General features: G+C 39.9%; 2 protein-coding genes across 5 annotated transcripts in view; one reads left to right on the top strand and one right to left on the bottom strand.

Annotated features, from left to right (window-relative positions):
• tmem116 (transmembrane protein 116) overlaps positions 1-2,372 on the top strand; it is a 44,108-nt gene extending 41,736 nt beyond the window's left edge. For both annotated transcript variants that reach the window (XM_072587968.1, XM_072587967.1), the window contains one exon: positions 21-2,372. In XM_072587968.1, the coding sequence (XP_072444069.1) occupies positions 21-115 (95 nt within the window). In that variant the 3' untranslated portion in view covers positions 116-2,372. The remainder of the gene's footprint in view (positions 1-20) is intronic.
• Positions 2,373-3,573: 1,201 nt separating this feature from the next.
• The window catches only part of mapkapk5 (MAPK activated protein kinase 5), a 61,564-nt gene continuing 49,047 nt past the window's right edge, over positions 3,574-16,090 (bottom strand). For all 3 annotated transcript variants that reach the window (XM_072587964.1, XM_072587966.1, XM_072587965.1), the window contains one exon: positions 3,574-3,757. In XM_072587964.1, the coding sequence (XP_072444065.1) occupies positions 3,666-3,757 (92 nt within the window). In that variant the 3' untranslated portion in view covers positions 3,574-3,665. The remainder of the gene's footprint in view (positions 3,758-16,090) is intronic.

The following is a 16,090-nucleotide window of genomic DNA, read 5'->3' as shown; positions in this document are numbered from 1 at the left end:
CTGCTTTATTTTTGCTCCAGGCATTCACTGCTGCATCTCAGGGACTGCTGAACTGCATTGTGTATGGTTGGACACAGAGAACACTCCGTTACATGAGACAAAAGGCTCGTCGTGACATTGATACCCAGACGCCACTCCTCCGTTCTCAAAAGCAATCATATTCTAGCATGCACAATTCCAAAGTGATGAATGAGTAGATCATTACTCCTACTCTCTAAAGGCACCTGTTGAGGGATTATAGCCAGAACTGCAATCTTGTCAGTTTCAGAGGAAACACATTTGTTAACATACAGCATTCATTCAGGAAGTTTGCATCAACCTTAATGCACTTGACAGCAGAACAAAGGAAAGGAAACAATGGTAAAGGATGTGTTGTTGCCCAAATTGTGTATTGTTGAAATCTAGGCCAGAGACAGAATATCTGACCCTACATCTGCTCTGCATGACTGTGTAATGCAGTAGGATCTCTTTTCACCTTTGATTCGAAATTCAATCCAGACAAAGGCTTGAGTGCACGAATGGTTTAGTACCAATTTTCCCCATAGTTAGTGGTGATACTCTCCTAAAACTCTGATCCTGCACATCAGAATCAGCTGAAGTAGTCTGGAGTAGCAATGCCTACAGAGTGCCTCTCCCCCACCCTGTACCCCTGCATAGCTTCCCTTTCAGGATTGATTCCCTTTGTGAATGCCACAATTACCCCTTCATAAACACACTGACTGTGCACTCCACAACCTAAACATTTGCTGAGTAACTGTGTCCGCTGGTTCTTAATCACATCAGTGTGAAGTTTTTACCTATCCACTCTGCCCGAATCCTTCATCATTTTGAACAATTCTATTCAATTTCTTCAAGAGTAGTCCCACTGTTCTAAATTATACACATAACTGAAGCTCTTTATTCCTTCACATTCTTCTTAAAATGTGATGCCAAGTGGTACAAATATACCATGCTTTTAAGAATTCTATGTGCTGTGTGTGTACAATGCCCAACATATAGATGCAAACTTAAAATCATTGCTGTAAAAGAGCAGGTACAAGTCTCAAGAGGTACAGAAGCAGTGAGATTGGGGTGTGCACGGATTATTAAAAATTGAGAGAGCAGTTAAAGATTGCAGTAATGTGGGCTTTATTTCTGGGGCATAAAACATAAGAGGAATGAAGCGATGTTGAACTTGTTACAAGACACTAGTTAGTCCTCAGCAGGAATATTGTCTAAAGTTATAGGAATTCAGCACATTCTCGGAAGGATGTGACTGTGTTGATTCCATGGATGAGGAATTTCAGGTTTGAGGATACAGTAGATTGAAAAAGTTGGGGCTGTTCTTTTTGGAGCGAAGGTATCTAGGAGATCTGATAGACTGGGCTGGATAGAGTAGATATGGAGAAACCATAAAAGTACGCAAATGAGCAGGCATAGGCTTAAAAGTGACTTACCAAAAAAAAAAGCAAATGTGATAAGATGTGAGAAGAAAACATTTTATGCAATGCTGGAAGTGTGGTGGACGGAGATTCAATGAAGACATTCAAGCAGACTTTGGATCATTATTTGGACAGAAGTAACAAGATCATAAGACACAGGAGCAGAAATTAGGCCACTCAGCCCATTGAGTCTTCTCTATGATTCAATCATGCCTGACAAGTTTCTCATCCCCATTCTCCTGCCTTCTCCCCATAAACCTTGATCCCCTTGAAAATCAAGAACCTATCTATCTCAGTCTTAAATATACTCAATGACCTGACCTCCATAGCCTTCCGTGGCAGTGAATTCCATAGATTTACCACTCTCTAGTTGAAGGTGTTTCTCCTTATCCCCGTTCTAAAAGGTCTTCCCTTTACTCTAAGGTTGTGCCCTCAGGTTCTAGTCTCTTCTACCAATAGAAGGCTATGGGGGAAAGAGGTAATAGCTTGACAGTTAAGTAATGCTGCTGACACAAACAGCTGATGCAGAGAAGGCCATATGCAACTAAACTTCAATGGACTCTCATTGCCAGTATTTAATTTGATAGCTGTCACTTTAAGTGACAATGCTTCTTTCTCAGAGGACTAGTGTTCAGAGTTCCCGATTGGTCTTCCACATTGGTCTTCCCTCTGCAAACTGGAGGTCATCCAAAATTTCTCAGCGCATGTCTCAACTCCTTTAAAAGGCATACCATGACTTTGAGCTTCAAGGCCAGAACACAGCTTTGGTTCTTACACAATCTTTTTAATCAAGTGACTTGTTAGTCTGAATATACTGTGCTACATCAGAGATTGCTATACACTTTGTGCATCTAGCTAAGAGACTGGAAATGATACTGACAAATATTTAGACAGGAATTACAATGTATGTTGCAAGTTAATTAAATCTTAATTTTAAAATTTAAGTTAAAATGCTGTTTTGGAACTCAATGCTTTGTGTTTCAGAAATCTAAAATTAAACACCAAGGGCATGTTAAAGGCCAAGAGTTCTGGATTTCACTCCTTGGTCAGGGTTTAAGTTGTTTAGTTTAGAAAGAGATGGGGAAAGGGATAAACAAAGTTATCTCCATTTTCATTATCGTGACTTCATAAAACAGGACATGCAGGGGAACTTTACAAAATCAGACAGGAAAGAAAAAGGGAGAAGCAACAAAATACTCAGAAGGCTGATTTTGATCTTCAGCTCATTATTTTAAAGCACTTTCTGTAAAAAATAAGAGTGTAGAAAGACCAAGGACTATAGAGTCATAGAGATGTACAACATGGAAACAGACCCTTCCATGACCAGACATCCCAACCCAATCTAGTCACACCTACCAGCACGCGGCCCATATCCCTCCAAACCCTTCCTATTCATATACACATCTAGATGCCTTTTAAATGTTGCAATTGTACTGGCCTCCACCACTTCCTCTGGCAGCTCATTCCACACACGCACCACCCTATGTGTGAAAACGTTACCCTTAAATCTCTTTTATATCTTTCCCCTCTCACCCTAAACCTATGCCCTCTAGTTCTGGACTCCCCTCATCTGAGGGAAAAGACTTTGTCTATTTACCCTATCCATGCCCCTCATGATTTTATAAATCTCTAAGGCCACCCCTCAGCCTCCAGCACTCCAGTTATTCAACTTCTCCCAATAGCTCAAATCCTCCACCGTGGCAACATCCTTGAAAGGGTTCAGAAAAAATTTACAAGTTTGACAACATTCAAAATGAGAAAATATAAAGAATATTTCAGAGTGCAGAAACTCTTATTGACCTAATTTTCTCCATAGACAAGGCAAAACGATTTTGCATTTACACAACCAAAAGAGGAGGGGAATGAATTGCATATAATGAATTTGCATCAGGTCTCTGGTTTATCCAGTATATTACACACAATTCTGAAACCTTGTGTATCTTGAGAATTTCATCCCACCCAAAACCATGTGAAATGAAGACGAAATAAGATAGATAAATACTCAGGCCAATGTGAAGGAAAATAATTTGGGAAATTATTCTTTCTAATTCATCCAGGCTACAAAACTAAATGAAGAATCCATGTTCTGTTTACTTCTGTGGGTAAAAGGTCGCTGTCGCCAAGATGGTTCAGGCTCAAGAGAACACTGAACTTTTGTTTTTAAATTCTTTATTTAAATAAAAACCTTTTTTACATTTATCAAAGAATACTCCCAGTACATTGTAAAAACAGCAGGCACTAATGTTAGGAATCCTGTGAATTTGTTTGTTCTTCAATGACCTGTTTGACCATTTCTGCAAGTTTCAGGCGATCGACTTTATCATTGAACCGCCGCCCTGAAATGACAAAGAAACATGTTGTTAAACACACAATCTGCAAAGAGGGAGAGGCAGAGGTGTTGTCCTGCTCATTAGCTGCAGCGTTACCAGGTAATTGCTGAGAAGACAAATTAAGGAGTCATGTTGGAGATTTGTGTACACTCGTGTTTTAAAGGGAAGTAAATTGAGTTGGTCCTCTACATTGTGTCTGGGAAATTAATGGAAAATAAGGAAATGGCAGATAAATTGAACCTTACAACCATCTTTGCTAGTGGATGCGAGTAACATCCAATGAATAATTGTGAACCAGGAAGCAAAAGAGAGGAACTTGAAATGACTACAATCACTAAGGAAAGGATACACAAATCATTAAGGAAAGGACACGGAGAAAATTATTAGAACTAAAAACTGGAAGTTCCTAAGTCCTGGGGGACCACATCCTAAAAGGAGTAAATACGGAAATAAATACCAAAAAAAAACAACTGTGGAGTCTGGAAATCAGAAACAAAAAAAGAGAAATTGCTGAAAAAACTCAGCAGGTCTGGCAGCATCTGTGGAGAGAAAAGTAGAATTCAAGTTGAGTCCAGTTACCATTCTTCAGAATTGAAGAAATGTTCTGAAGAAGGGTCACTGGACTGAAATGTTATGAGGAGTTAAAGTCTCCACAAAAAAATATGGATGGGTTATTTGAGTGTGGGCAAATTTGAATCTGTCCATTTTGGCAGAAAGATTAGAAGAGCAATGTGATTAGAAAGGTAAATAAATGTTGTTCATTTTTTTGCTTATATTCCACTCTCCTTGCAATAAAAGGTTATTTTGCTACAATTACACTGCATGTTGGTGAGTCCATATCTGGAGCACCATGTACAATTTTGGTCTCCTTATTCAAGGAAAGGATACGAGTACACTAGAATTGGTTCAAAGAAAGTTCACTTGACTGATGATACCTTATTAGATAATGCCCCATCCCAGGTAAGGTTAGACAGACTGGACCTCTTTTCATGGAGGTTAAGAAAAAACTTTATTGAGACATACAAGACCCTGAGAGACTTAACCGAGTGAAAGCTAAAAGGGTGTTACCACTTGGGTCAGAGACTAAAACCAGGTCACATTTTAGAAATAAATATGTCTTTCATTAAAGATGGACCACAGGAGAAATGTGTTGCCTGGAGGCAAAATGTCTTTCGAACATGCTTTCTCAGATAGCAATGGAAACAGCCATTGAACATTTTTAAGTTACAAGTAGATAGATTCTTGATTAATAAGGAAGGTAGAGATTATCAGGGTTAGGTAGGAATGTGAAGTTGAGGTATCACGCAGATCATGCTGAAGGAGTCAAAATTGCCTTCTGCTGCTAATTTGTATGCTGATATTGTTGTTTGTAAAACAGAGTTTGATAATTAATAGAATGTTAAATTTCTTTGAATTTATTAGTATAATTTTCTGCTAAGTTATTGAAATACAATTTCAGCAAAATGTGCCTCTGTTCCATATCTCAGAAGGAAATATGGTCCATCTAAAGCACAACATATAGGAGGGGAAAGGCAGAAATGTAGAATGGGAAAGGTTCACCAAGGCTCCATTCTTCCTGGCAGTTGGAGTGGGAGAGATCAAGGTTAGTACTAATTGAAAGGCTCTGAAGCAAAACCAATGGACCAATGTAGAAAAAATAGCTACATTATTCAGAGTTAAATTACCAAGACTGAAATATTTAAAAAGGGTATGAAATTAATTAGATATTTCCAAGTATAATAGCAAATACAGGTAAATAAATACAAAATATTAACAAATTATCAAAGGTCAAATTTGCTGAAGATTGTATAGGACTGCCTGAAATAGCAATGGATACTTCTTTGTAGAAGTACTACAGCACAGATGACCATTTGGCCCAATCTGGACCACCTCTTAAAATTAGATTAGATTAGATTACTTACAGTGTGGAAACAGGCCCTTCGGCCCAACAAGTCCACACCGCCCCGCCGAAGCACAACCCAACCATACCCCTACATCTACCCCTTACCTAACACTACGGGCAATTTAGCATGGCCAATTCACCTGACCTGCACATCTTTGGACTGTGGGAGGAAACCGGAGCACCCGGAGGAAACCCACGCAGACACAGGGAGAATGTGCAAACTCCACACAGAGAGTCGCCTGAGGCGGGAACATCATGACTTAGCCATTCTTCTGCATTTTCCCCAAACCCTGGACACAGGATGATTATTCAAATATACACAATGCCCCTTTCAGCGTGTCAATTGAGTCTGCCTCCACCACACTTACAGGCAATTCATTCCAGACTTGAACCACTCGTGTGAAAAAGCTTCTCACATTTGGATCTTTTGTAAATCACTTTAAACCGGAGTTGATTTCTTTGGAAGCAGGAACAGTTTCTCCCCATCTAATCCCCTTATGATTTTAAAACCTTCTATCAGATTTTTATTTGGTCCTCTCTCAATCCCAACCTCTCCAAAGCTATCTTCATAACTGAAATCTCTCATCCTTGGAACCATTCTTGTAAATATCTTCTGGTACTCTCTTCAATTATCTCACATTCAGCTTACAGTGTGGCACCCAGAACTGTAAACAATGTCCTGCCAAGGTCTAACAAGAGTCTGATACGAGTTCAGCAACATCTTACTCTTGTACTCCAAGACCCCCTCCCCCTGGTAACAAAGATGAGGATACTGTATGCTTTATTGGCTGTTCTCTCCATCTGTCCTGCCTCCTTCAATAATCCATGCACATACACACCCAGGTCCCTCTGCTCCTGCACCCCTTCAGAATTGTCCCGCTCATTGTATATTGCCTGTCCATGTTCTTCAGATCAAAATGCATCATCTCAGACTTCTCTGCAATCATCTATCACCTATCCAGCAACTCCATCAAGTCAAATGCACTGTCCTCATCAATGCTTATATCAATTTTTGAATTGTTCCCTGTACACCAAGATCTAGATCAGTATTATATAGGTAGAAAAGCAAGGGTCCCAATACTAACCCCTGGAGAACTCTACTACAAACCTTCTTTCAACCTGAAAAATATCCGTTGACCATTACTGCTTTTCCTGACACTTCACTTTGCTATTGTCACTTCTATTCCAAGATCTGTTGCGTTGCACTATGTCGAATGCCATCTGAGTGTCTATGTAGACCACATCAACGGCATTACTGTCATCAACCTTCATGTTGACTCTTAAAAAAAAACAGCAAGTTAATTAAACACAATTTCCTCTTTAGAAATGCACGGTAGCTCTTTCTAGTCAACCCAGCCTCTCTCACGTGACTATTGAATCAATCCCAAATAATTCTTTACAGAAGTTTCACTGCCACCGAAGTTATAAACTGATTAGTCTGTCATTGCTGGCTCTTCCATACAATCCTTTTGAAGAAGGGTGTAATGTTTGCAATTCTCCAGTCTCTGGCACATCCAAGTCTAGGGAAGAAAGGAAGATTGTGACCAGTGCTCCTACAATTTCCATTCACTATCACTGGATTTATTTCATTCAGTCTAGATGCCTGGCCAACTTTAAGTATCACCAGTCTATCGACACTTCTTCCTAATCAATTTTGAATCCTTTTAGTAACAGATTCCTCCTCTGTCACCATGGCCTCTGTTGCATCTACTGCCATAGGAAGAAAAATGCAAAACACATTTGATACCTCAGCTGCGCCCCCTTCCTCCATGTGTAAATCCCCTCCTTGATCCCTAATTGGCCCAACTCTTCCTTTTACTACTTTTTAAAAAATACTTATGTACTGATTGAAGACTTTGGGATTCCCCTTTACTGGCTGCTAGCATTTCTCATAAATCCACTTTTGCTTCTCCCATACATTCTAAAGTTGAACCATTTTCTCTGTCCATTGATGCTGCCAGATCTGCTCAGTTTTTCCAGTATTTACAGTGTTTATTTCAGATTTCTGCAGTATTTCACTTTCATCTCCCCTCTGAACATTTGTATTCTTTTCGATTCTCAATTGTATTGTCTACCTGACACCTCTCATAAGCACTCTTTTATCTCAATTTCTCTTTCTCTTCTCATCCAGAGTACTCCAGATTTGTTTGTCTTACCATTCTCTCTTGAAGGAATGTACCTTGACTGTTCGGGAACCACGAGCTCTTTGAAGGCAGCTTATTGTTCAGTTACCTTTATCTGCAATCTTTCAATCCAGTCTATCCTGCCCAGTTCCATTGTCCTCCTATTTATTTTTCTTACTTTGGATTGACGGTTGTCATTCTCCTCCATTATCCTAAACCTGAAGGTACAAAGATCACCATCTCCCAAATGATCCCCACTGGCACTTAGTCCACTTCATTTCTATCCTTCCTCATTGGACTAGATATATACTGCTGAAGGAAATTCTGGTTAATACAATCTAAGAGCATCAATATTGCAGCCTTTACTTGTGTAATTAAAGTCCTCATTATAACTACTCAATAATGTTGCAATCTCTAATTTCCCTGACTTGTTCCTTGAAATCTTTCCCACTAGTCAATGGTTTATAGACTACATGGAGTAATGTAATTGCACACATTTTGTCCTTGACTCTAGCCAAACTGTTTTTGAACCCTCTGAGACATTCTCTTTCTCCAGGTTTGCAAAGCTTTCCTTAATTAATACTACAACCCTCCTCCTTTCCTTTATTTTTAGCTTTTCTGAACACCATGTACCTATAAACATTTCACACTAATTTTGTCCTTCCTTAAATCAGGTCTCGTTAATTGCCTCTTGGCAGTGTGCACCTTCCCAGTCTTATTTCCTGTACTCCATGCAATCACATACACACACTTCCATTACATTTTCCCTCATTCCAACTTCACCTAACTTTCTACACTCTATACAAGTGCTATCGAATCTCCATGTATTTTGTAAATCCTGGTATGGTACTTTTGTCGTGTGACTTTAATGTTACTAGGAAATGGTTTGTACTATTTGCTGGATCTCGGCAGTTGCCCATGAAAAGGTGTGGCCTGTATGAGTTGTAGGGCTTTAAATGTCGCTTTGCTAGCTTCACTCATCATAACAACTTTATTTCAGTTATCTCATCAAATAAGGCGGTCTTGGTTTTTAGTAGTAATGTAATAATTACTTGCAGTAATGTACACTATATTTAAAGTAACAATTTCAGTGAAAACTACAACTCCTTTCTAATGCCAATCCTAAAAGTTTAACTTTGGTTACCAATTTTAATAAGAGTAGAAGTAAGATTTCATTATTTTCAGTTTATCATGTTCCCTAGATAACAATATTCAGCAAATTTTAACATTAACTTCTAAATATGGTAAACAAGGAGAACCTAAGAAATAGGAGTAGGAACAGGAGGAAGCCATATAGCCTAAGCTAGCTCCATTTCACAATAAGATCACAGCTAATATCTGACCTCAAATCCTGGATTCCTAGATCACTCAATTTCTCAAGAGTTTAAGAGTAAGCATCCACAGCCCTGGGTGGTAAAATATTCCAAAAAGAATCAAAGAAGAAGTATCCTCACTTCAGTTTAAAACCATTGACTTCTCATCTGAAGACTATGACCCTAGTTTAGATTATGAGCAAGAAAATAAGTTTCAGTATTAACCTGGTGAAGCCCCATTCCAGAATCTAGTACATACTTCCATAATGTCCTTTTTTATTTTTCTAAATTCAACAGTATAGGTCCATTCGCTCAACTTCGGATAACTCACATATCCCAGAAACCATCAGTGAAACTTCACCATGTTAATGCAAAGTGGAGTTACAGGTAGATAGGATAGTGAAGGTGTTTGGCATGCTTTTCTTTATTGGTTAGAACGTAGAGTGTAGGAGTTGGGAGGTCATGTAGCAGCTGTACCGAACACTGGTTAGGCCACTTTTGGAACAGTATGCCCAATTCTGGTCTCCCCCCTGTAGGAAGAATGTTGTGAAACTTGAAAGGATCAGAAAAGATTTACAAGGATGTTGCCAGGGTTGGAGGATTTGAGCTATAGGAAGAGGCTAAATAGACTGGAGTTGTTTTTCCTCGAGCGTTAGAGGCAGAGGGGTGGCCTTATAGAGTTTATAACATCATGAGGGGCATGGATAGGGGAAGTAAACAAGGTCTTTTCCCTGGGGTAGGGGAAGTCCAGAACTAGAGGATGTAGGTTTAGGGAGAGAGGGGAAAAATTTAAAGGGGACCTAAGGGACAACATTTTTCAAACAAAGGGTGGTGCATGTATGGAATGAGCTGCCAGAGGAAGTGGTGGAGGCTGGTACAATTACAACATTTAAAAAGACATCTGGATGGGTATATGAATAGAAAAGGTTTAGAATGATACGGGCCAAGTGTTGGCAAATGGGACTGGTCAGTAAGGACGAGTTGGACCGAAGTGTCTGTTTCTGCATTGTACATCTCTATAACTCTAATTAGATCATTCCTTAGATAGACATCTAAACTGTGTACAGCACACTAGCCTCACCAAAACCCCACATAACTGACAAAAATTTCAAAAAATGTTAAGAAACCAAATTACTGTTATACTACTCCAAGCTGTTTGCAATAAAGGTTAACATGCCATTAACTTTTATTGCTGTACCTGCATGCAAAATTTAAATTTCTTTGTACAAGGTCACCCAAAGCTCACTCAACATTTAAAACTTTCTTACCATTTAAAGAATATTCTGATCAATTCTTCTTCCTACCAAAATGAATAACCTCACATTTCCCCATATTATTCTTCATCTGTCATGTTATTTCCTCATCTACTCTAACATACTTCCTGGGCATGATACAAATGACATTACAATCAGAGCAATATTTATTTACATCCGTTGTGTTATTGCTTTTTGAACATCATCGCTACACAAAATTTTAAAGCAAGAGCCTTAGAATTTGAAGAACAGAAGGAGACTGTTTAGCCCATTGCTTTTGTGCAGGCTAAAATTAGCCAAAGGCCAATCTCCATGTCTTTTCTCCATCTCTTTCATTTTTCTCAAAATGTTTAAGTTTTATCTGAAAGTCATACTGGGTTCTGTTTCCATCAATTAAAACTTGTGGTGCTGGAAAAGCACAGCCAGTCAGGCAGCATCCAAGGAGCAAGAAGTCTTGACGTTTTGAGCATAAGTTCTTTGTCAGGAATGAGGGGGTGTGCCCTCATTCCTGATGAAGAGCTTATGCTCGAAACGTCGACTCTACTTGCTCCTCAGATGCTGCCTGATCGGCTGTGCTTTTCCAGCACCACACATTTCGACTCTGCCCTCCAGCATCTGCAGTCCTCACTTTCTCTCTCTGTTTCCATCAATGTTTATTGTGGGAAGTTCAATGCCCTAATACCATTCTAAAACAAAACACAAATTTTCACTTTATTCTTTTGCTGACCTTAAACCTATGTTCTCTAATTACTTGCAAACTTTTTATTGACAGTAGTTATGTCCCAAACGGTTTTTAATTTTAAACACTACCAAATCTTCCCATAACATTCTTGCGCAGAAAGAAGAAACTCCAGTTTCTCATCAGATTATCATGTTAATCAATCGTTCCGCACCATCTCCACACAGCATTCTAACTGCAGCTCAACCAACAATTTGAACAGATTTAGCATTACCTCTTTGCTCTTGCAGTCTGCAACAATTTATAAATCCTAGGGTGGTGCCAGAGAGCATTTAACTCCTTGAATATGCAACTGTTCTTTTGAACAGCAATCTAGCTCTTCAAAGTTCATTGTCAAATTACTAAAATGAACTTTGCATCCCAGATTTATTAGTGGATGGAATTTAAGTTCCACCAGCTGCGGTCATATTTGAACTCTAATCTCTCGAGTCCCTGGTTATGAGTTCACTATATCACTTCCAACCTTGTAATAAAAAATTGTGTATTTTTCTTCCTTTGTGTGGAGCCTCAGAAAATGGGGGGAGATACTAAACGAGTATTTTTCCTCAGTATTTGCTGTGGAAAAGGACATGGAAGATATAGGATGTAGGGAAATAGATGATGACAGCTTGCAAAATGTCCATATTACAGAGGAGGAAGTGCTGGATGGCGTGACATGCATATAAAAAAGTGGATAAATCCCCAGGACTTGATCAGGTGTACCCTAGAACTCTGTGGGCAGCTAGGGAAGTGATTGCTGGGCCTCTTACCGAGATATTCGTAACATTGATAATCACAGGTGAGGTGCTGGAAGTCTGGAGGTTGGCTAACATGGTGCCACTGTTTAAGAAAGGTGGTAAGGACAAGCCAGGGAACTACAGACCAGTGAACCTGACATCGGTGGTGGGCAAGTTGTTGGAGGGAATCCTGAGGGTCAGGATGTACATGTATTTGGAAAGGCAAGGACAGATTAGGGATTGTCAACATGGCTTTGTGTGTGGGAAATCATTTCTTACGAACTTGACTGAGTTTTTTGAAGAAGCAACAAAGAGGATTGATGATGGCAAAGTGGTAGATGTGATCTATATGGACTTCAGTAAAGCGTTTGACAAGGTACCCCATGGGAGACTGATTAGCAAGGTTAGATCTCATGGAATACAGGGAGAACTAGCCATTTAGATACAGTACTGGCTCAAAGGTAGAAGATAGAGGGTTGTTTTTCAGACTGAAGGCCTGTGACCAGTGGAGTGCCACAAGGATTGGTGCTGGGTCCACTACCTTTTGCCATTTATATAAATTATTTGGATATAAGCATAAGTGGTATAGTTAGTAAATTTGCAGATGACACCAAAATTGGAGGCATAGTGGACAGTGAAGAACGTTACCTTAGATTACAACGAGATCTTGATCAGATGGGCCAATGGGCTGAGAAGTGGCAGATGGAGTTTAATTCGATAAATGCGAGGTGTGCATTTTGGGAAAGCAAATCTTAGCAGGACTTATACACTTAATGGTGAGGTCCTCGGGAGTGCTGCTGAGCAAAGGGACTTTGGAGTGCAGTTTCATAGCTCCTTGAAAGTGGAGTCGCAGGTAGATAGGATAGTGAAGGAGGCATTTGGTATGCTTTCCTTTATTGGTCAGAGTACTGAGTACAGGAGTTTGGAGGTCATGTTGTGGCTGTACAGGACATTGGTTAGGCCACTGTTGGAATATTACATGCAATTCTGGTCTCCTTCCTATCGGAAAGATGTTGTGAAACGTGAAAGGGTTCAGAAAAGATTAACAAGGATGTTGCCAGGGTTGGAGGATTTGAGCTATAGGGAGAGGAGGAACAAGCTGGGGCTGTTTTCCCTGGAGCGTCAGAGGCTGAGGAGTGACCTTATAGAGGTTTACAAAATATTTTGGGGTATGGATAGGATAAATAAACATGGTCTTCTCCCTGGGGTGGTGGAGTGCAGAGCTAGAAGACATAGGTTTAGGGTGAAAGGGGAAGATGTAAAAGAGACCTAAGGGACAACATTTTCACACAGAGGGTGGTACGTGTATGGAATGAGCTGCCAGAGGAAGTGGTGGAGGCTAGAACAACTGCAACATTTAAAAGGCATTTGGATGGGTATATGAATAGGAAGGGTTTGGAGGGATATGGGTAGGGTGCTGGCAGGTGGGATTAGATTGGGTTGGGATATCTGGTCGGCATGGACAGGTTGGACCGAAGGGTCTGTTTCCATGCTGTACATCCTAATGACTATGACTCTTTAGTTTGAGTGTTCGTGCCTTTGCATCTATGTTGGTTTAACTGGTAACAGTACTCACAGGGCACACAATAATGGACCAGTGAAAATAATCTATACCAGCAGCACACTCAAACTAGTTCCTAGGTTGAAAGACAGAAAAGCAGAATGTGTGTATAAGGTTAAAATTTGGTATATATTGATATTCAGAGACACTTTGGTGCACTTGTACATGGAACACGACATTTGCATGCAGGTACAGCTAGCAATTAAGAAAGTAATTCATGTTGAATGTTATTGCAAGTAGATTGGAGTATATCTATGAAAAGGTGTTTCTATAATTGTACAGAGCTTTGGTGCAGCCATACCTGTGTGCAATTTTGATTTTCATATTTAAGAAAATACATACTTATGCAAGGTTCACTAGAATAGTCTTTTAGAAGACTCTCCTATGATGAGAGACTGACTAAATAGGCTGAACTCCATTCTCTGTAGTTAACAAGGATGTGAGATAGTCCTTATTGAAACAGTGAAGATTAAGAAGGGGATGGACATTAGGAGCTTGATTCGCCTGCTTGAGTGATTTAGAACAAGGGGACAGGATAAGGGGTATTCATCCCAAAATCATTTAGTACCAAGATGAGAAGTTTCTACCCTCAAAGGGTTGTGAATCTTTGGGGTTCTCTATTCTAGATCTTGCGGACGAGACCATTTCAAAGTTTATGGATAATATAAAATGTGGAAACACTCAACAGTGAGGAGAACACATTGTAGAATTTCAAAAAAGGATGCAGGAGTGGGCAGATAGGTGGCAGATGAAATTCAATACAGAGAAGTCTGAGGCAATGCATTTTGGTGCACACATCATTGAGGTGACAGGGCAAATGGAAAGAGCAGTAAATAAAGCATACAGTATCTTCGACTTTATTAACAGGGGCAGAGATCACAAGAGCTACGTGGTGATGTTGAACTTGAATAAGACAAGTGTTAGGTTTCAGCAGGAGTAGAGTGTAGAGCTCTGGGTGCCAGAACCTAGGAAAGATGTGAACACATTGCAGAAAGTGCGGAAGAGATCTACAAGAATGGTTCCAGGGATATGAAACCTTAGTAATGAATGTAGTCCCAGCCTCTCCAGTCGCTGGACAGGGTAGACAGCGAGAAACTGTGCAGAGAAAGTACAGATTTAAATTGATTTGCAAAAGCAGCAAATATCTGGTGCAAGAAATGCTTTTTCCAAAAAGTGGTCTCAGTTTGGAACACACTGCCTTAAATCATGGTGGAGGTAGGTTTATTGAGGCATTCAAAAAGGCATTGGGTTACTATTGAAACACAAGGCAGGAGAATAGCACTAAATCATGATGCATTTGGAGAGCTGGTGTAGACACGATGGGCTGAATAGCCTCCTTCTGAACCATAATACTTCCGTGATACTGTGAACATGGACTGAAAGTTTTGATCATCATGAACTCCACCACCACCACGCTAAAACTCAATTTGACAATTTCCATTTAAGAAACAGATATATGCTCCCATTTCTTTGTTTCCTCTCTACCAGGCTGTTGCTCTGACTGAATTGCATTCCTTCACTACTCTACTCAAGAGGTCATTCTTAATATAAAGAACCTAGTTTTCAATCCCAGATCATTTGACTTTGCAGCACATCATAGTCAAGTTTGATTCTATTTTCATCCGATATCCACATGCACAAGTCTTAATACAGATTAATTACCGGCAACCAGGACTGCAAACTTTGACTGATTCTTTTGTTTAAATCCTACAAGACTCAATGATATTGAAAATGACTCCAGTAACCCATGCTGCGCTCTCAGTTGAAATCAGTTAACTTATTAGAAGTGATGGATCAAACCAGAGAGCTTCGGTGTCTGTACGCCTCAGTACCCCAGTGCAGCACACTTACCAATTGAGTAGGTGGGGAAGCTCATCCATAACTTGTCAACTGAAATCTCCAATTGTCCAGGGTTGATTCAGGCTGGCATGAACAAGCAATCCAAATCAGGTGTCAATTTTTTTCATAGGCAAACTTAAATTCCTCACGCTCCCTCTTGACAACATGCTCAGACTGTCCCAGTAAAACCTTGGCGTCCTGTTGGATCCAGAGGTCAGCCTCAAATCCCAAAACTTACCCATCACCAAGATCACTTGTCTCATCTCAGCAACAGTGCTCAAAACTGACATTTCCTTTTTCTCTTTTCCACTGACATTCTTATCCAGGCTTCTGTCAATATTGGATGTGATTTGCTAGATTACACCCGACCGAAAAAATTCATTGTTTCAGGTCAGCTGCCCATATCTTATACAAAAGGCAGAATATGCTGAGTACTAGACATCTGAATAAAACAGAAAATTCTGGAGAAAAAGGCAGATCTGAAGAGCGCAAAACAGAGCGAACATTTCAGGCTGTTGTCACAGAGCTGAAACAATCCAAAAGCTGCTCTCCCCAAATGCTGTTAACCTGCTGAGTATTTGAAGCAATTCCTGTTTATATCACATATTATTTTGCATTATATCTTATTCACATTCACCTATCTTCACAGGCCTGTACTTGCTGCTCCCTATACAAAGCATTCATTTTAAAATCTTCATCCTGAAATCCTTCCCATGTCTCAACCTATCCTAGCTCTGTAGCCTCTTCCAGTCTGCATCTTTTTGGTCCTTCAACACTCTTCATCTGTACATTTCCCCCTTCCCATCACCACAGAACATTTCCTTAGCCTTGCTGTCTGGAATTCTCTCTCGTTGAGCATATGAGAGACTGAGACAGATAGGTTTGAGTATCA

Source organism: Chiloscyllium punctatum, chromosome 17, assembly GCF_047496795.1.
Source record: "Chiloscyllium punctatum isolate Juve2018m chromosome 17, sChiPun1.3, whole genome shotgun sequence".
Lineage (NCBI taxonomy): Eukaryota > Metazoa > Chordata > Chondrichthyes > Orectolobiformes > Hemiscylliidae > Chiloscyllium > Chiloscyllium punctatum.
This window is presented reverse-complemented; position numbering and strand designations above follow the sequence as displayed.